General features: G+C 59.9%; 1 protein-coding gene across 8 annotated transcripts in view; it reads left to right on the forward strand.

Annotated features, from left to right (window-relative positions):
* ACSF3 (acyl-CoA synthetase family member 3) overlaps positions 1 to 17,462 on the forward strand; it is a 70,089-nt gene extending 52,627 nt beyond the window's left edge. For 5 of the 8 annotated variants that reach the window (XM_054198188.1, XM_054198193.1, XM_054198184.1 and 2 more), the window contains 3 exons: positions 13,100 to 13,234; positions 13,872 to 13,983; positions 17,183 to 17,462. In XM_054198188.1, the coding sequence (XP_054054163.1) occupies positions 13,100 to 13,234; positions 13,872 to 13,983; positions 17,183 to 17,300 (365 nt within the window). In that variant the 3' untranslated portion in view covers positions 17,301 to 17,462. Of the gene's footprint in view, positions 1 to 2,398; positions 3,600 to 4,481; positions 4,766 to 13,099; positions 13,235 to 13,871; positions 13,984 to 17,182 lie in introns of those variants that run through there. The other 3 variants (XM_054198186.1, XM_054198185.1, XM_054198190.1) reach the window with 3 other exon arrangements.
* Positions 17,463 to 20,155: the final 2,693 nt, after the last annotated feature.

Raw genomic sequence — 20,155 nt, forward strand, 5'->3', positions numbered from 1 at the left:
CCTGTGCGAGGGGGGACACACAACAGGCCTCTGCGAAGGAGCCGCAAGCCAGAATTTCAGAAGTGCTAATTACTGTTAATTAGCTACAATTTGCGCTCGTAACCTCTGTTCTTAGCCAAGATGGCTGACAGCAGCGACAAACATTATTCGTTTCCACGCAATAAATCAAGCTAAAGTTGCTTCTGTTATTTAGCCTATCATTTAGCATTTCATTAAATAGATCTGTACACATACATCATCGTTGCCGAGGCTGTGTCAGAACCCTGCAGGAGCCAGGCGGAATCAATCCCAGCAGCGTGGCGTGCCGCGGAGAGAGGCTCCGGATTCACCGTGGTGCCAGGTGGGCATCTTGCTGAGCATCCGCCAGGCATCCTGGGGGGCATGAAGAAGAGCGTGGCCAGCAGGTGGAGGGGGGTCATCAACCCCCTCTGCCCTGCCCTGGGGAGGCCACATCTGGAGCACTGGGTGCAGTTCTGGGCTCCCCAGTTCCAGAAGGACAAGGAACTGCTGGAGAGGGTGCAGCAGAGAGCTACCAAGGTGCTGAGGGAACTGGAACACCTCTCTGATGAGGAGAGGCTGAGGGATTTGGGTCTCTTCAGTCTGGAAAAAAGAAGACTGAGGGGGGACCTTATCAACGCCTATAAATACTGAAAGGGGGAGTGTCAGGAGGATGGGGCCAGGCTCTTCTCAGTGGTGCCCAGTGACAGGACAAGAGGTAACGGGCACAACCTTGAGCATAGGAAGTTCCACCTAAACATGAGGAGGAACTTCTTTGCTGTGAGGGTGGCAGAGCCCTGGCACAGGCTGCCCAGAGAGGTGGTGGAGTCTCCGTCTCCGGAGACATCCCAAACCCGCCTGGACGCGTTCCTGTGCCACCTGCTCTGGGTGACCCTGCTCTGGCAGGGGGTTGGGCAAGATGGTCTCCAGAGGGCCCTTCCCACCCCCACCATTCTGTGATTCTGTGGTTGGTAACACCCAATACTCAGCCAGAGAGTTACTAGCAGCAATGCCACTGTTGCTCCTACAGGGAGATGTGGCTTGGAGGGACGAGGTCTCTCTCGGGTGCATGAGATCGGGTTCCTGAGCTGGGGACTGACCTGCAGCCATCTGCAAGGTCCCTGTTGGAGGAAACACGTTTTTTCCAGGCTGGTGCTGGGCTTTCCTTCAACTCCGGCATGGAAAGAGCGGTAGCCGAGGGGCTGAGAGGACCGAGCCTGGGCTCAGAGCTGCTCTGCGTCGTCCTCACTTGATCTTTGCCCCTCTGATGGAGGGGAGATAGTGACAGTTCACGTGCAATAGCAATAAGTTAGTAAAGGGTGAAGCGTGGGGGGCAGTGCCCCACGCGACAGGACGGGGTGGCAGAGGAGGGCGAGGAGCCGCGCTGTGGTTGCGCTGTGCCCTGGGAAGGTCCCCTCTGTTTGCTGCTGGCCTCTGCTGAGCTGGAGAACGCGGTCGCTCTCACGATGTGCAGAAGGAAAGGAGAAGGTGTGGCATTAAAACGAGCCTGGAGCTACAAAGAGTGGCCAAATCCTGGCACCGCAGTAGGTATTTCTGGGCACAGGCAGCTCTCATAGCACCGAGGGACCTGAGCAGCGTCCTGGAAAAGCAGCTACGGCTCTCGTGCAGCCGCAGCAGCGCTGGGCTCTCCTCTCTGTGCCCGCGAGCGTGGGGGAGCTGAGCAGGGCAGAGGGGGGAGCTTTCTGACGGAGCTCTGCCCACCCATCCGTGCGGTCCAGCCTGGAGCGGGAGCCCTGGGGTCCTGCATCCAGACCTGGGCGCTCCGGGGTTCAGGCCCGGTCCCTGCTTTGCCGCAGCATCTTCTTACCTCGCCCCGCGCGCCGGGGAGGGCTCTCTGCCTCTCGCTGCTCCGGGGATTTCTGGTTGGGCTGCCTGGTCCAAGGGGCTAATGGGAGCAGCTCCCGTTTGCCCATGCACCACGCATTCGGTGCCCTCCCTCTCCCAGTGCTCCGTAAATAAATTCCCCTAGTCCATCCTAGCACACTGTATCAATCTTGTTTAATAGACTGGAAAGCTTATTGCACGGCGGCAGGTCGCAAGGAGTGTCGAGGTGATGGATTGCGCCTTCCCGGAGTCGAGCGTCGTTGATGTATAATGAAATATTTATGATTTATTCCAGCTAATAAACTGGAGTGAAGTGTGTGATGTATGTGAGCAGATGGGGGATCTATTGATGCGGTTTTCATTGCGTGGGGGGAGGGAAAGGTTTATGTCTGTAACGGAGACGTATCCCACAGCCTCCCCTCCCTCTGCCCATCAAGGTGAGCACTTGGTCACAGAGAGGACAGAGTATCTAATTCCTGTCGATGGCCTTTAGCGCTCGCCTTCTAACTGTTTGTCCACCCCCCCTGTCTCCTCCCGTGGTTTTTCTCAAGCACAGGAACCTGCGGCAGTGGGAAGAGACCATTTGTTTGAGCGCTGGGCCTGGGGACGGGAGCAGCGCAGGGAGCTTGTGCCAGGAGGGATGGGAAGACGGGCAGAGCGGCTGCAGGAGTGTCACTGCCACGCCACGCTCTCCAGCTTCCCAGCCCCGCTGTGTCTGCGTTGCCTACAAAAAAAAAAAAAAAAAAATCATTTCCATGGATTTAGGAGACCACTGAGACACGGAGCTGCCCTGGAAAGAGCAGGGAAACTTGGAATCCCTGAAAGAAGTGTGATGGGTGATGAGCACGTGGAGCTTGTTGCTGCAGGACGCTCCCAAAGCCGAAAGGTCGGTGTTCGGAGTGGGGAGGAGCATTTCTGTGGTCCCCGGGATGGACCTCCTAATCCACAGGCAGGAACCTGATCCTGCTCAGCTTCTCCGGGAAAGCTGTGCCTGAAGGCAGGAGGACCCGCCTGCCAGCTGCGGCCCCACAGCCGCCTTTGAGTGGGCAGGGTGGCCATCACGAGCCTCGGCCGGGCCGCTGCAAGCCCCCGTTCAGCTGTGGGTGGTGAAACCTGCCCGGGGAACTGAGGCTCGCTCCCGCAAAGCCCTGCTCAGGCAAAAGGGGTCGGAGCCCCCAGTTTTTGCTCTGCTCCCCAAACCAGTGAGAGTACGAGGATCAGGGCTCGGGTTCTCCACCCCCTGCCCAGAGCGTTGGACCAATCCTGCCTGGAAAATAAGTCATCGTCTTAATCACCAACCTGCGTCTGCCAGAGGGCGAGCTCTGCATCCGTCTGGGATGGACCCAGAGCATCAACAACGATTTTAGGGAGACGGGAGGCAAGTAAGAGTTAATCCCAGGGTAGAGCAGAGATGGATGCACAACCTTCAGCCCACTACTCTGCGGTGCGAGCAGCCAGCGAGGCCGCTTCGCATCCCGCCGCTGTCCTGCCAGCTGTTCCCGTTTCTGCCTAATTAGCCTCCGGATCAGCGTGCTTTGAGATCCTCGGCTGAAAGGCACTGGAGAAGGGCAAAGACTGATTATTCCGACTGCCTCCCTGCAAGCTTCCCGGGGGTCTGCCAGCTGGGAGCCTGCCGGTGCCCCCATCACGCTCCTTTGGCGAGAGCGGCAATTCTCCAGGTCCAGGCAGCGCGGGGGAACGCAGGAGAGCGAGCGTCTCGCTCTGTCTCTTATCTCTGGAAATGAAGGATCGTAGTGCCAGGAGAGCAGCTGATAGCAGGGGATTCCTCCTGGAGTTTGGGGGAACAAAAAAAAAAAAAAAAAAAAAGAAGAAAAAAAACCCAAAGCTTAAAGGCTCCCTAAAGAGCAGGTGTCGAGCCTGGCAGGAGCGGAGCATCGGGAGCTCCTGGGCCAGGAGCGCGCTGCAGCCGGCGGCACGGAGCTGGGAGCAGGGGGAGCCCGGGCTCCGGTTTGGGTGGGGAGCAGCACCCCACTCCCCCCGACCCCCCGACAGCGGATGCCCGTCAGAGGGAACGGGGCTGGCGTGGGGTTGTTTTTCCTCTCGGCGCAGCGGGAGCGGCCGCTCCTGCTTTTTCCTGGTGGTTATGGGGCTGGTGCAGCCCCAGCCCCTCCTGGTCCTGAGCCAGGCTGGGGGCACAGGTCCGTGCTGTGGCACAGGAGTGTGACCCGTCAGAATGCTTTCTCGGGGACCATCCGGGCTGGGCCATCAATGGAGACCCTCCAGGACACACTGTGGGGGTCTGAGGGAGGTCTGCTGGCTGTCCCCTGCCATCCTGCCTTGTCCAGGGGCAGCACGGGGGGACCGTCCCCAAAGGAGCAGCCATATGGGTCTCTTCTGCGTCCCTGCCGGTCAGTGTCTCCTGGAAAACTGGCTGTGAGACATCCCCACTCTCCGTCCCAGCTCTCCGAGGAGCACTAGGCTGGGCTCTGCATTCTAAAGACTTAATTTGCAAAATCTGGAATGATTCGTTAACAGCAAAACGTCTAGTTAATATTAGAAAGTGTTCAAACCACATTCTGCTGCTGGCAGGGAAGAGCCCACCAGCACCCCCTGCTCCGCTCCGGCCCTGGAGACCCGGCTTGCCTCCCGGGGCTCCTCACCTTCATGTTTTTCCGCAGGCACTTCTGAAACCTGGAAAAGCGTCTCCAGCAGCCAGGAAACTGTTAAAGGAGCGGCTCCAGCCTGCTGGGTCAGCAAGCACTTTCCACCAGGAGCAAATCGCTTAGCTGGTATCGTGGGGCGGGCGAAGGGAGCCCAGCCATCCCCGAGAGCACCGTTTCCCAGGGGCGAGGGCTGTGCCCCACGCGGGGGGATGTTTTGCAGCATCTGGTCAAGACTCTGGAGCTCCCCATGAGAGCGTTAGCCACCGTGGCAGGAGGGTAAAAGTAACCCACTTTTTTTTTCTTCTTAATAAAACAAGATTCCCTTTCAAAGGGATGTTTTGCTGTGCCTCGGTATTTTCTGCTGGGCGGCGATTGGGCTGCAAAAGCGCCGTGGAGTGGCGAACAGGAGCGGCAGGGACGTTCGCAGACCCTTCTGCCGTGGGATGCCCTGGGGAGACAGAGCCAGGAGTGTCCCAGCTACACCCGTCCTTCAAGCGCCGTGTCCTCAAGCTGGACTGGGTTTGATAACAGCCACAAAGCAGGGCTGAGGCTTTCTCCCCTGACACCGCAGGAGGAGCCCCGGGCACTGCCATCCCTTTCCTGATGCTTGTCCCCACTCCTGACGTGCACGAATGCTGCCGTGCCAAGCATCACCAGCACTGGATCTGCCCGGCTTCCATCCTGCCCAGCAAGGTCCTGAGCGAATCTTCCATATTGCAGCTGCCAACAGCAAAATCCGCTCGGTTGGATGCTCTGTTTGTGGCGTTGGTGGTCTGCATGGCTTGGGTTTGTCCTCCGGTCCCATCTGCTGGGGAGGCACGGCGAGCCGCTTGGGAAACACCCGCCACGTCTCTTCTGGGGAGCTTTAAACACGAAGGAATAGGTGTAGCAACAACGTGGGGCTGGTGAAAAATCTCCCAGAAGCCGGGAGAGGCCCTGTGACAATGTGGGAGCCGGCATGGCGTGGCGCCGCCTTGCTCCCGTGTCGTCTCAGCGTGCCGGTTTTGGGCTCGCAGCCCCGCGGCTGAAGCTCGCACGTCGTTGCCACAAAGCTGGCGACACGTCGTTGCCACAAAGCTGGCGACACGTCATTGCCAAACTGTCTTCCCTCTCGCCGTCCTTCCAGGCATCCGCGTGGCATCTGTCCCCTGGTGGGCAGGGACATTGCGTCGGCAGCGGCTGTCTCGAGGGTGGGCTCCTCCTGGGCGCCAGCCTCTCCTCAGCACCCCGTCGCAGGGCCGAGACCTTTGCTTAATGAAGCCCCGTGGGCCTGCACACCCGTTATGAGGGCAACGCTATCACCCTTCATTGGGTTTTTCCAGCAGATCCTGAGACAGGCCCGGCTCTGCGTCTAGACTGGGCTGAAGCCACCATCGCTCGTCATTTTACCTGAAAAGTCTCTTTTTTTTTTTTTTTTCCCCCTGTGCACTTCTGCTATCTCAGAGCTTCTCCAAGCTGCTCCTCTGCATTTCATTTCTCCAGCCAAAGTGCTCTCTTGGTCAATAGGCGGTTCAGCTGTTTGCTCATGATGCCTTTGATGTAGAAAGGTTGCCGTGTTTGCCAGGAACAAGCTGACCCGTGGGCGCAGGTGTTGGCCCAGGAGCTCCGGGGAGGGTTTGCTCCTGTAGGTCTGCTCCTGGCAGCAATGAACCTCTTGTTCGGGCACCGTGTTGGTCACCGAGAGGTCTTTCTGCTCCCCGAAGGAGGTGCACAAACTAAAAGGCCGTAGTGGCAGAATCACAAGGGCCCTTTCATCCCTGCAACAAGTGTTTCGCAACTCGAAGAGCATCGCTGCAGAAATCTGTGGGGGCTGAGTTTGGAAAGAGGGTCTCCGTAGAGTTCGCGTGGGCAAGGCGTGCGCCCCCAGTCCAGCGGCTGTCGCCGAGTAACTATCTATAGACAACCCTGCCCTCGAGGTAGATCTTACCAAAAAGCCTCATTTTTAAAACAAAGCTAGCCTGGAAATGGTCTTTTATGCCTTTCACTCAGCGCCTGACGGTTCATGGCGCGGCTCGTGCCAGCCTGCGGTCTCCGTGGGCTGAGCCATGGCTCGGCGCGGCGTGGTACCCGCCGAGCCCGCAGGCCGATGGAGATGTCCACGGCTTGCCGGAAGGTGCTGAGCGGGCAGCCCTCGGCAGCTTGGTGGGGAGGCCTGGCCCTCTGCATCCCCCCTCACTGCTCGGAGCCATGCCGCTCAAACCAGCCTGCTGCCGGTTATAGCTATGACTATATATTTTATATATGTATAAAAGGCCAGGTTGGATGGGGCTTTGAGCAACCTGATCTAGTGGGAGGTGTCCCTGCCCATGGCAGGAGGGGTTGGAACTAGATGATCTTTAAGGTCCCTTCCAACCCAAACCGTTCTAAGATTCTGTGATTTTTTATATATATATATAAATATACTTTTTTTCTTTTTTTTTTTAATATGCATATATATAAAATTGTCTGAAACTCCAGCAAAGCACAGCCCACCCCCAGCTCCACCAGCGCAGGAGCCTCTTCAGTATGCAGCTCAGCAGAGCCTTTAACATTTCGCGGAACAGATGCCCACGGAGCATCTTGAAACGAATCCAAAGGTAGCGGTGACGGCTGCTGTCAGGGAAACAATAATCCCGTGGCCTCGCCAGCATCAGCTGCGCCACAGCACTGGCGCTGAGCCACGTGCGACGGAGGCTTCCGCCGCCGCCTGCTTTGTCTGATGAAAGGAGCCCAGTCGGAGGTAGCCCGGGCAAGCAGAGGCGGAGATGTGGTGTCAGAGACCGTAATCTTCTCATCAGCCAAAAAAAATCTCCTTCCCTGCACAGCTGGCTGCGAGGAAGGAAATACTGTTTCCGACTCCGTGCTGCGGGAAGCATCCGAGCACCGGCACGGCCGTCCTGACCCTGCCGTTGTGCGCTGCTGGGGTGATTCCTGTGCCGGAGGGAGGAGGAAGGGAAAGGCTTTGGGAGGAGGATGGAGAGGTGATGGGGTGCTGTTGGGGTTCACCCTTCCCAAGCTGAGCTCACATCAGTCCTCCTGAAGCCAGAGCAGGACCAGGAGGCTCCAGAGGCTGGGGTAGTAGGAGGACCAGGCGTACCTTCGGGATGGATGGGCTCCTCTCCGGCCACAGCATCCCTGGGGCTTCCAGCGGGGCTGGACACGTGGGAGCCCTGCCCTGAGGCACTCGCAGGCGTGCACGGAGAGGGGACATGGCCAGGCAATAGCAAGGGCCGTTGTCCCCGTTTCACGCAAGAAGAGACGGTGGTTCAGGAGCAGGATCGCACAGGTATTGAACTGCCCTGGTTCCAGCTGGGAAGGAGTTCATTTTCTTTCTAGTGACTGCTGTGAAAGGAATGTCAGTGATACCTAGTGGGTTTAGTCATTGGTAAATGATATTTACGCTGTTCAAGGACTTTTTTTCAGCTTCTCATAGAAGAGCAGACAGAAGGATGGAATGGCCCGTGGACCATTCCATACCACAGATGCCACGCTCAGTATATAAATGGGGGCTAGCAGGGGGGTTGCTGCTCCGGACATCGCCAGTTCACTGGGCACTGGGTGGTGAGAGTGACCTGGTCATTATTATTATTGCTGTTATTATTGTTATTTTTCCTCTTCTATTAAACTGTCTTTATCTCAACCCACAAGGAGGGTTTTTTTTTCTTCCTTTCCCTTCCTTTTTTTCCCCCGTCTTCTCCCCTCTTCCTTCTTGGGGGTGGGGGAAAAGAGGGCTGCACGGTTCTAGTTGCCAGCTGGGGTTAAACCACAACGTGAACCCACTGTTTGATGAACCTCTTCCACGGCATCCCTCCCGTCCCTGCGCCGGTGCAATGGGTGCTCCCTGGGAGCGCCCGGGAGCCACGGGCACGGCCAACCGGTAAAGGACAGTCAGCAGAAACGTGTTGGGAGCCCCGGGGAGGAGGGCACAGCCCTTGCCACGGGCCCTCGGTGCAGCGCCAGGTTTGGAAATGATGCTCTTAGTGCTGTTTAACGGCAGCGTGTCGAGGGGAGAGTCATTAAGCAAACGGCAGCATCCTTTTAACTAGTCTCACTGGCCCAGGAAATCCCTGCTGGCCTGGGAGGCAGCGAGCGCTTTTGCTGTGCTGGATGTGCCGGCGCACACGCCGTCCTGATGTGCTCGGCTGGTAGCAGATGGCGCAGGGCAGAGGGTAATGTGGCTGTCCTCGGCGGACGGCAGTCCCCCGGAGCGTGCTCCGTCCTGTCAGCGCGGGAAGTGACAGCGAGACCCTGATGCTCGGCTTACGGGAGAGAGGAGGCAGAAAGAAAGAGACGGGGGGAAATTGCAGAGCTCGTCCCAGAAGCTGACAATAATCACAATAATAATGCTAACCACCCGCCGTGCCGTGCTGTGCTGCTGACGGGGCTGGAGGGATCCGTGCGAGAAGCGGTGATGGCGTTTGTGGGGAGCACGGGGATGAGGGGGTCTCCCCTCCCTCTCCATGCCCAATCTGAAACAACTCTTCCTCCTGTCTCTGGCGGTGTGGGGAAAACCTGGGAGGGCGACAGCTTGGGGAACATGTCTCCTTCTAAAAGCACATTTCACAGTTGACAGTGGCACTTCTCTGAGTGTGGGGCACGTCTCCACGGACAGGTGTGAGCAGACCCTGCTCGTGCTCCTGCCAGAGCCGGGGAGGCAAGGGAGGGATGTGCAGGAATGCTAGTGATGGCCATGCAGGTGCCGATGGCCGTGCAGGTGGCCATGGCCATGCAAGGATGCTGGTGATGGCCATGCAGGGATGCTCATGATGGCCGTGCAGGAATGCTGGAGCTGGCTGTGCAGGGATGCTCGTGATGGCCGTGCAGGGATGCTGGCCATGGCCATGCAGGGATGCTCGTGATGGCCGTGCAGGGATGCTGGAGATGGCCGTGCAGGGATGCTCGTGATGGCTGTGCAGGGATGCTGGCCATGGCCATGCAGGGATGCTCGTGATGGCCATGCAGGGATGCTGGAGCTGGCCGTGCAGGGATGCTCATGATGGCTGTGCAGGGATGCTGGCCATGGCCATGCAAGGATGCTGATGATGGCCATGCAGGGATGCTGGAGCTGGCCGTGCAGGGATGCTCGTGATGGCCATGCAGGGATGCTGGAGCTGGCCGTGCAGGGATGCTCATGATGGCTGTGCAGGGATGCTGGCCATGGCCATGCAAGGATGCTGATGATGGCCATGCAGGGATGCTGGAGCTGGCCGTGCAGGGATGCTCATGATGGCTGTGCAGGGATGCTGGCCATGGCCATGCAAGGATGCTGATGATGGCCGTGCAGGGATGCTGGAGCTGGCTGTGCAGGGATGCTCATGATGGCCGTGCAGGGATGCTGGAGCTGGCCGTGCAGGGATGCTCATGATGGCCGTGCAGGGATGCTGGAGCTGGCCGTGCAGGGATGCTCATGATGGCCGTGCAGGGATGCTGGAGCTGGCTGTGCAGGGATGCTCATGATGGCCATGCAGGGATGCTGGCCATGGCCATGCAGGGATGCTCTTGCAGCCTAGCCATCAGCCTGCCTGGCTCCAGCTGCCACCCAGCTGAGCCAGCCGGGCACGGTGCCCAGCCTAACAAGCCCGCTCCAGCACCAGGCTCTGTCGCAGCACCCACAGCGTCCGGGCAGAGCTCGCGGGGCTGGGACGGGTACTCCACATGGCGCGAGGAGCTCAGGCTGCTGCCAGCTCAGGTGTTTCGTTGTGGCACAGATGTTTCCTGAATTCCTGCTGCCGTAAGCAAAGCACAGAGCCTTTCCTCGCTGGAAAGGGGATCTGAGGCCAGGCAACGCTGGGGCTTGTGTGTCCCGCTCTGCCCGGGCCCCTTGCATGGGGGGACAGGAGTGGGACAGAGATGAGAGCCTGGTGACAGGCTCTGCCCTGGCCATTTGCTTTGCAAACAGGCTCCAGAGAAATCAGCCGTGGCTGACACCCCCCCAGCAGACTCAAGGGCACGCAGGGATGTGAATTCAGTCCTTGCTCATTGCAAGGAAAGAGAAGGGGAGCGAGTCGTCCGGGCAGGTGCGGAGCCCGTCGGCTTTCACATCGGACGACCTTGGTGCAGAGAAAATTCCTACCCCCACCCAGGTCTGTCTCGTGGACCCAGCCGTCCCTTGGACCTGTCCCCGGGACCGTCCTCCCCATCGCAGAGCAGGGGAAAATGCAAATGTGGCAGCTTTTCGTGTGCTTAAATCCTGAAGAGCAGCATGGGAACCATATGTCATTGAACCAGGTCTGAATTCCCTCTCCTCTCCCTGTCTTCTCTGTATGAATAAGCAGCTCCTGATCTCCCTCCCGAAAGCTCGTGGGTCTCCGGTCCCCCAGTGCCACATTTTAATTAATGTTCACTCTCCAGTCCTGTGTCAGTCACACATGCCGCAGTGATACCGGGCGCAGAAGGTAGTTTATCACAGCAGTCGTGAATTCCTTTCAACCCCGAGCAGCCCAACACCCAGAGAGCCTGAGTTTTAAACTCTCCCGCAACTTCAAAATATTCCAGACAGCCCTCAATATCCAGGAGAGTGCCAAGAGGCAGGCAGGCAAATACAGAAATAATTAATCATTCCCTGGCCGAACTGAGCAAGATGAGCTGCTCAGGATTTTGGCATGAGCCAGCGGAGCAGGGACACGGCTCTTTTGGGGAGCAAACCCGATTTCAGAACTGGTTCTGATGTTTCGTTGCTCTGACACCATGAATCTCCGGGCGTTCGCTGCCTTTGCGCGCACCGCGTGTGAACTCTGCGGCGTGCCGGAGGCGAGCTGGAAGCGGGGTTTTGTAAAGCCGCGTGGCCGATGGACGCGTCCCGTGGTAACTGGGCTGCGAAGTGTGCTGGGAATGCTGCAAAGCAGCGCTGGGGGCCGGGGAGGGGGCAGAAGGAGAACTGGGAAGGAGAGGAGCGAGGCAGAGGTGGGGTTCAGCGATGCGACCGGTGGAGGCGCGCTCACCTCTGCTGGGTGGCACTGTGAGTCCCCCAGGGGAGAGGGGACCCCGTCTCTGAAGGACAGGACTGGGGTACACGCGGTCCTCGGACGTGGGGAGTCTCGTCCCCGGGCCACCCACCAAAGTCCCCAGGTCTTGACCCTTACCAGAGCCCACGTGCGCCTTGCACAGCTTTCATAGTATCATCGAATCACAGAATGGTTCGGGTTGGAAGGGACTTTAAGGATCATCTCATTCCAGCCCCCTGCCATGGGCAGGGACACCTCCCACCGGACCGGGCTGCTCAAACCCAAACCAGAGGTTTAGCAGGTCCTGCTGGCTCCCTCTGGGCCGCAGGGATGCTGTGGTCCAGGGCCCCGGGCTGTCCTCCTTTCCCAATTTTGGGACGTGCACCTGGACGGAGGGCAAGGCAAGCGCGCGTGGGAACTGCTGCAGCCCCGGCGGTGCCGGTTCACCCTGCTTTGTTGGGAAGCTGCTTTTTCCCCCGCTGCCAGTCTCCGTCTCATCTCCGCCTTTGAGCTTCCCAGCCGGCAGTGAAATGAGGTCTGCGAGCGACGCCGCAGCGGGGAGCGGGGCCGGGTGTGTGGACACAATGGCAGCGCGTATCATTAAGGAGAGGATGGAGACTGACGCGCGAGGGGAGAGCTAAGGGCCCCCCTGGCGCTGCCATCAAGGCTCTGAAATGGAAATGCGAGGCCCCCAGCCCCCGCCCTCGCCCACCGGTTGGCAAAGGCTCTATTAGCAGGATGTGAGTAATCATCTTAAGTAGCTATCAAAGCGCACCAGCTTGTTAAGCGTTTAGCCAGGTTGTGCTGACATGACCTCTCTCCTCAATCTTCTCAGCCTCGGCGCGAGCGGCTAATTACCGGATCACACCTGCCACACGCCTTCTCCCCCTGCAGAAAGGACAGGTCGGATCCAACGTGTTGCTTAGGACAACCTTGTCTTCCCAACGTCACCCCCCCACGCACACATCTCTTTTTATTGGGTAGTAGCCACGCAGGAGTGGGGAAGAGCCCCCCTCGCAAGCAGTGCCATTAGCAGCTGCAAGTGGCCAGAGCAAGGGCTGCGCCGGGGGATGGCGGGGGCTGGTGGCGGTGGTCAGGGCACGCGCGCGGCGCTGGAGCTGCTAGGGAAGACGCGCTGCGGCTTTTGCAGGCCCGTGTCTCATCGCTGGCACGAGCGAGCGGGTGGGAGGACGAGGAGGCTGGGGACTATGTGATGGGGGCTGAGCAGCCCCGGTGATGGCAGCGGTCCAGGGGGAGTCACATCCTACTGGGATGGGACAGCCGAGGTCTTTGTAACTGGTGATTACCAGGAAGACGAGGAAGGGGCTGACCTGGAGCCTGCTTGTCTTGTGGTCCATGTTGAGAGCGTGCTGGGGAACATACCCACGTGCAGTGATGGCTCCTACTCTCATTGCTTCCGTATTAAAGGAATTCTGGGTGCATAGCCTTGTTCTTCCCATTCCCTCCACAGAAAAGCAATGTCTCCCCTCTGCCTGTCCCCGGGAGCAGGCTGTCGCGTGGCGAAGGCTGACACCCCATCCCTGGGGTCTCTGTGGAGATGCTTGGGACTGTCGTGCTGAGCGTGGCTCTCCCCAGGCAGCCGGGCTCAGCGCCTGCCCGGGGCATCGCCCAAGCGTCACATCCACGTGGCAGGAAAGGCAGAGGATAAGCAGGGGGACGGCCTCTGATGGAGCCCACTTTGCTTTGCAGGAGACACGGCAGTGTACAAAGACGGCGTTTACTGGATCAAGGGCCGCACCTCGGTAGACATCATCAAAAACGGGGGGTTCAAAATCAGCGCTCTGGAGGTGGAGCGTCACCTGCTCGCGCACCCGCACATCACAGGTACCCTGCTCTTCCCGAGTCCCCGTGGCGTGCCGTGACGAGGAGGGACGGCACGTGGGAGCCTGGATCCAGCGACAGCCCTGGCTCAGCGAGCGCTGCCCGAGGGCTCGTGCCCGGAGGCGGTTTCCCAGCCTTCCCGTTAGCGGGGCTGGGTGGGAGCGAAGAGCAGGCTGCATTTAAAGCCTGCCGTTACTTGTCTCTCGGGGCCAAAGCCGCGAAGCCTGCGGCCGGGTGCCGAGTCAGCGGCAGCGCTCACCTGATTTTGAAAATGAGACTATAATTAAATCTGTCCTGCCCTTGTGCATGACCCTGTACGAGGGGATGCACGCGGTGCCCCCGGCTCCACACCACTCTGCGCATCATATTCCTCCCCGCCGACGCCAAATTGCTGAAACCGTGGGGCTTCCTGCATTTTCCGTGGTGAAAAGCTCTGTTCTTGGCAATTGTGTCAGCACAAAAGTCCCCCGGTGGGTTTTTTTTTCCTGTACTAACATCCCACGGCATCTTCCTCCACGCGCTGCTCGTCCCTGCGCATCGCCGCTGCTGGCACCTACCAGGGGCGCTGAGCCCCTCTTTTACCCCATGCTCGGAGCCCAGGAATCGCTGGGGTTTCTCAGGTCCTCTGCTCTCTCTGCAGACGTAGCTGTGATCGGGCCCCCGGACATGGTCTGGGGCCAGCGGGTCAGCGCTGTCGTGCAGCTGCGCAAGGGCAAGATGCTCTCCGTGAAGGACCTGAAGGACTGGGCCAGGTAAGATGCCATGGGGAAACTCACGGTGAGCGGCGCGGCACGGCGGGGCCGGTAAGACAGCAGGAAGGGGGAAAGCAGGCTCAAAGCCTGCAGCATCCTCATTAGGGACGTGTCAGAGGAGGGCTGAAGGGGTGGCCGGCAGCGACATAGTGCCTCAGGCTCTGGGGATGGAGGAAAGACCATGGCTCCAACCAGGAGGTCGCCGAGCACATGAGATAATGGAAATAAATGGGCCTCTCACCCTAAAAGTGCCTTTGACAAATGACCCCTGTGGTGTGGCCAAGCGGCTCTTCTCCCTCCTGGCAGGAGCTCCCAGCAGCCAGCGATGATGCCGGCAGCCCCGAGCCCAGCCACCGGCGGAAAGCACATCACAGAGCAAGCACCAGGGCAGGGGAAGCTTCATGTTTTCTCAGCAGCAAGAATACTTGCTCAGCTTTTCCCTGGTGCGATCTCTCCCTGCTTGCCTGGAAGCCACTCCAGCCCAGTCCCAGTTGGTCCTAGAGACCTCTCCCGTGGGGTTCGGAGATGAGGGGGGACACACGCCAGAGCTCGTGGGGCCTTGCACGGCGTCACCGTGGTACCAGTGAGCGTGGCACAGAGCAGCCACCTGCCATCCTGCGAGGTTTCCGCAGGGAAACCTGCGTGTCCTCATTCAAATCAGGGAGCAGCCAGTGCCCAGGTTTCAGGCATCAGCCGTGGGAGCGTAAGCAGGCGGGAGCCAGGAAGCAGAGCCACCAGGTTCATCACTAATACTCCATTAGCGAAATATTTAATAGCAGATTCTTTCTTTTCCTGGCAACTCCCTCCTTCAGGCGGCGGGTATTTTTGGCGAGGCTGGCGCTATTTTGCAAGCGGCAGGAGCACTTGTTTCATCAGGGGCCGCGCAGCAGCCAATTAAAGATTTCCCCTGGATCTGCAAAAATCACAGTTGGGGGACCGCGATTTAGCAAATGCAAGGAAGATGCTAGCTGCCCGGCTGCGGCTCTGATTAAACCCTTACGTAGTGGGGGAAGAGAAGCAAACAAAGAAACCAAACCCACAAAGGTGGCTGCTGGGGCAGGGGGATCGACACCTTGCCAGGGTGTCCCTCCCGCTGCTGTGCACGCATTAACCCTCTGGCTGCTGGGCGTCTGGGACTCCTGCTCCTCCCAGGGCAGCCCACGGCCGCCAGCAGCTTTTGTTTGATTTTACCGATGGCCTCTCGCAAGCGGAGATGTCCCTTCCTGGCCAGGCTCAGCCTGTCCGGGTCAGTACAGGGTCTGGTGCTCTGGGGTTCTCCATCCAGGACCCTCCGTGGCCTCAGCATGGGGCAGGAGGGATGGAGAGCAGAGCAAGAGGGATCTTCACCATACTGTGTGGTGGTTCCTCGTCCCTAAGCCTCCTGGCAGGGACATCGGCGACCCCAGCAGATCCCTTTTTCTGCCAGCCACTCTGCTTCGGGAGTCACCCGAGGGCTGCCTGGCGCAGGGCAGGGGGCTGCGCTCACCCCCCGTGTGCTCCCCTGCACGGCCCCTTCCCAGGGTGTCCCCCCTGTCCCTGCACCTCTCTTCCCGCCGCCGTCCCCAGCTCTGTGGGCAGACGCGATGCTGTTCTGCCCGCGCAGAGCGAGGGCAGGAGCCCTTGACACAAAAGCCCTCGGAGGGTCGGCGAGGCCGGCCGGGCTCCTCCGGGACCGCTGCTCCCTGCCCAGCTCCAGGCACAGCTCTGGCCCCCCCGCCGCTCTTGCCCTGTCTCTCCCCTTTATTTTTTATGTCACTTACATTCGTTTGGCCCTTTTTCTCGCACACCCTGGCAGGAGACACATGTCCCTCTTCAGAGTGATTCATTTTGCGGCTTTCGCCTCCAATCCTGCTTCCCAGCGACAGGCGCCATCCCGAGTTAGAGGCATCCATATGGCAGGGGGTGCTGGTGGCGGGGGGGTGGCGGGGGGAGGAGGGCCGGGCGATGGTTGAAGGGCTCAGCAGACTTGGCATCTCGCATTAGAGTCAGTGCCAGGACGCTGCCGGAGCTGGGCACGGCCCCAGGTTGGTGACACACAGGCAGCAGAAGGCAGGAGAGCCCCCCCCACCGGCGCTCTGCAAAGGGCATGGGCACGATGCTCGGCGCTCAGACTCCCTCCCGCAGTGGGAAGACCCCCCCGCGGGCCGGCGTGAGTCACTGGCGAGTCACCGGTACGCTCCCGGGGAGGCGGCCCACCTGTGGTCCTCGGGGACTGGCACTGGGACATGTTGGGGGTCCAGCATCCATCACACCACCGCGCTCTTCTCCCCCTCCCGTCTCTAAGGAGGACCGACAAGCCCGCATCAGGGGGCTCTGCCGCTGGCTCGCTTACTGAAGGCTCTCCATGCCCCCTCCCGAGGGGTGGGCTGGTGTTCCGGGGTGCTGGCGGGGTGCTGCGTGGCAGGGCTGGCTGCCCCCGAAGGGCAGGGGACCCAGACGAGGGTGACCCAGCGCAGGCAGCGTCCTCACCGACGGGGCTGAGCGTGGCGGCAGAGCCGGGGAGCGGTGACAAGGTCCATGGGCAGCCCCAAACACAGCGAGCCATGAGCCGGGTCCAGGGAGTACAGGCAGGAGCAAAACAGGGGCAGAGACGAACTAAGGTGTGGGACCGAAGTCCTCGCAGGAGACAGGGTCGAGGACAGGGCTGGAAACGAGATCCACACCTCCGAGGGGTCCCTCCAGGGACGAGCTGCTGGCGGCACAGGGCTGAAGTCCCTGCAGAGACAGGCTGGGGGCAGGCACAGCTCAGGAGGGAGCTGGGATGCTGGGCTGAGCCTAAATGGGCTCCTGGGGTGTAGGTGGGGGACCAGGTGGGGCTGACGGGGGCCGTTAGGGCTGTGGGTGCTCCCAGGACATCTCACCCTGTGGAGGGGCCGCTCTCCAGCCTCCCTCTTCTGCAGCACAGAAACGCGTGACCAGTGACGGGTGCGACCGCTCAGACCCACCGCTCCCCTGGGATCCCGTTGAGCCCTTGGGAGAGAGCCAGGACATGGTCCTCCAGGGCAACCAAAACCACCTGCCCGGAGAGCCACGGCTGGGGTGGCTCGGTTGTACACCACGATGGGCTGCAGGATGCAGAGCCCTGGAGTGAATCTGTCCCCCCCCCAGTTTGCGGTGTCTCGGGACAGGCTCTGTAGGACGGAGGGGCTGGGAGTGCCGGGCTGTTGGCCCTAACGGCCCGCGCGCTTCTGCGTTGCAGGGAGACCATGGCACCATACACCATCCCGACCGAGCTGATCGTGGTGGAGGAGATCCCGCGCAACCAGATGGGAAAAGTCAACAAGAAGGAGCTTCTGCAGCGCTTTTACCCAGCCTAGAGCACGGCTTCAGGCCAGGACCGGGAGCCCAGGGGGGTGTTTGTTCCTCCACCATGTCCATTCTCCCCCTACAACAGCACTGACGAGGTGCCAGCGGTGATTAGCAGTGGCAGGTCTGGACTCACTGCAGTCTGGTCCGTGAATAAAGTCCAGTAAAATTCATCCCACATGGTCTCCTCCTCGGCTGAACTGAGCCGGAGCTGCGGGGCCGCCTTCCTTGAGCAGGAGCTGTTGGCAGAAGGCTCAGGGCAGTCCTGGGTCTGGAAGGGAAGCGGGGGATGAACGCTGCGGGGGTTCATCCCATGCTTTGGGGATTGCCCCCATCTCCGTCTGCCTCTCTGGGTGCTCATCCCCGTTCCCATTACAGCTCTTCCTCAGGACACGTGCAACTCATCGCCAGATGAAACTCCTCTGTGGATTAAACCCCTGTCTTTGGCCAGCTGCGGGGATGCCTGGTAATTTTGCGCCCTCTCTACCCTTTCCCGGGGACTCAGCGACTTTCCCCGTAGTTTGGTTTATAGAAAGGGAGCGTCTGAGAGAGCAAGCGGATCCCCTCCCCGGTGGGATCCAGGTCGCCCTGGGGTGCCCCATAACCTGCTGTGAGCCTGCTCCGCCAAACGCCGCCTCCCTTTTCCCAGCGGAAGTGAAGAATAAATAGAAAAATCACAAATAAATACTGTCTGTGCTTACCAGCCCAGTGCATCTCCCCCCACTCCCAGGGTGCTCCCTCCACCAGCACGGAGCGATGGCAGGGGTGCTGGCGTGGAGCGATGGCAGGGGTGCCAGCACCACCAGGACAGACCTCCACTGCCCTGCCTGATGCCGGGGAGCGCTCCTCCACCTGCAACACCCGTAACGGAGGGGGAGAGACACGGGAGGAAGGGCCAAGGCTGGCTGCCGGGGGCTTGCCGTGACCTCGGTGGTAGGAGAGCCATGAAGCATCGCAATAATTGCAGCGGTCCCAGGAAGATGGGGAGGAACAGCGGGGACGCGCAGGTGCTGGAGGTGGGCCCCTGTTTTTGGCCGTGGCCACAGCGTGGTAAGGGGTGCAAGCCACGCTGGGCACATGGTCCAGCATGGGGTGGGGGCAGAGATGGAGCAGGGAGTGGGAGGCAGCGGGGAGCAGATGCAGCATGAATTATATTGCGTGTGTGCTCCTGTGTGTGTGTGTGTGTGTGTGTGTGTGTGTGAGTGTGTGTGTCACCAGCCCCCATGTCTGAAGGTCATCGATTTCCCGGAGGACAGGCGCTATCGATAAACCCTACCTTCATAAACGGATTTTTTTTTATCCCTGTTTGACTTCATGCGTGAGCTGCCGGCCACGCGGCTGTGGGCGATGGGCATTGGTAGCACCGGGGGGGGGCGGATGGCGGTCGTGCCCTGCAGCTCCCGGCCCGGTGGGTCCGTCCCCGGTGTGGGGACAGTGCACTGGGAGGCAGCGTGGCAGTGGGATGCTGGTCCGGTCCTGGCAGGTGCCGAGGGGGTGACAGGGAGCTCCAGGTTTCCCTGCCAGCCGATGGGAGCAGCAGCAAGGGCAAGAGGAATGGGGAGCACAAGTAATTCCATCAAATACCTTTGTTAAGGTCAGCGGAGCCCCAAATATCGGGGAGGACAATTAGTGAACGTGGAGAGGAGATCTCGGGGACAGCTGGCAGGCACGTGGCGCTGGGCAGAGAGAGCGGGGATGGGATGGGGACTAGAGAAGGGACGGGAAAGGGGACAGGAATGGGGACAGGCTTCCTCCGCCGCAGCCCCTCCATCCCACCCCGCCTGTGGGGACGGGTCCAGCCGTGCGCCCGCTCTGTCCCTCCCTGTGTCCTGCCCACCCCAACATCTCCCAGGGCGCTGCCAACACCTGGATTTCCGTACCCCGAGCTCAGAAGGAGTTGGGAAAGGGCCCTGCAGGGGACAGCAGGGACCACACAGAGCTCACCCAGCCACCCCTCACCATCCCAGGCCGGGCGGGCACACGGACACGCCGGCGCGGTGCACGGCTTGCCCCCTCGCCGTGGCATGCAGGGCCAAGCACCGGCGGCTCTCACCGGTCTGCAGGAGGGACCGAGCGGATCCTTTGTTAAAACATCAACGATGCAGTAAATTTTTTAACTTACCAAATAGATCAATATCAAATTATCATGTCTCACATTCATAACTCTTAAGCAAGCAACAATGGAGAGAGACAAGGTCACTGGAGAATAAATAGCAGCAAAAGCTCTTAATGATCTATCATTCTCGACAACCCCAGGCACCCAGCACCAGCCCGGTGACAAGATCATTAATAAAACTCTGCAGGAACACTATCGATTGCTTTGATGGATGATCACAGGTAGCAAATACTGTAAAACACCTGGTTGTCACACAGTAAAATGAGTAGTTTGACTCACACCTCGGCACGGGGACCCGGCTGTGACTCTGCCGGGTTTTCTCCTCGGTGGTAGCTTTCGCAGGGAGGGTGGTCGGCGGCGCAGCCTTGGGGTGCCGGTGGCCGCAGCTGCAGCCAGGTTTGGAGCTGCCATCCATGCTGGACCCCCACGGCTCCCACCTCTACTCTCCCACCACTCTTCATCCCTGTAAATGGGACCTGTTAATTAAAAGCCTCATTAAAGCACCTGGTCTCAATGCCCCAAAGCCCAGGCCAGGAGCTGAGCTGGCCGGAGATGGGTTTTGGTCACTCGATGCCACTGGATGAACCTGGAGACCTGCTCCATCCCCTCACTGCTGGATGAGACCCGGGACACCAACACAGACTGGACCTCAGGGATGGACGGGGGTCCCCGGGGACACGGGCTCTGCTCCCCCATGCTGCATCCGTCTGGGGCATGGGGGGTGGGGGGGCTGCACACATCCCCCCCGCG

This window comes from Rissa tridactyla, chromosome 4, assembly GCF_028500815.1.
Source record: "Rissa tridactyla isolate bRisTri1 chromosome 4, bRisTri1.patW.cur.20221130, whole genome shotgun sequence".
Lineage (NCBI taxonomy): Eukaryota > Metazoa > Chordata > Aves > Charadriiformes > Laridae > Rissa > Rissa tridactyla.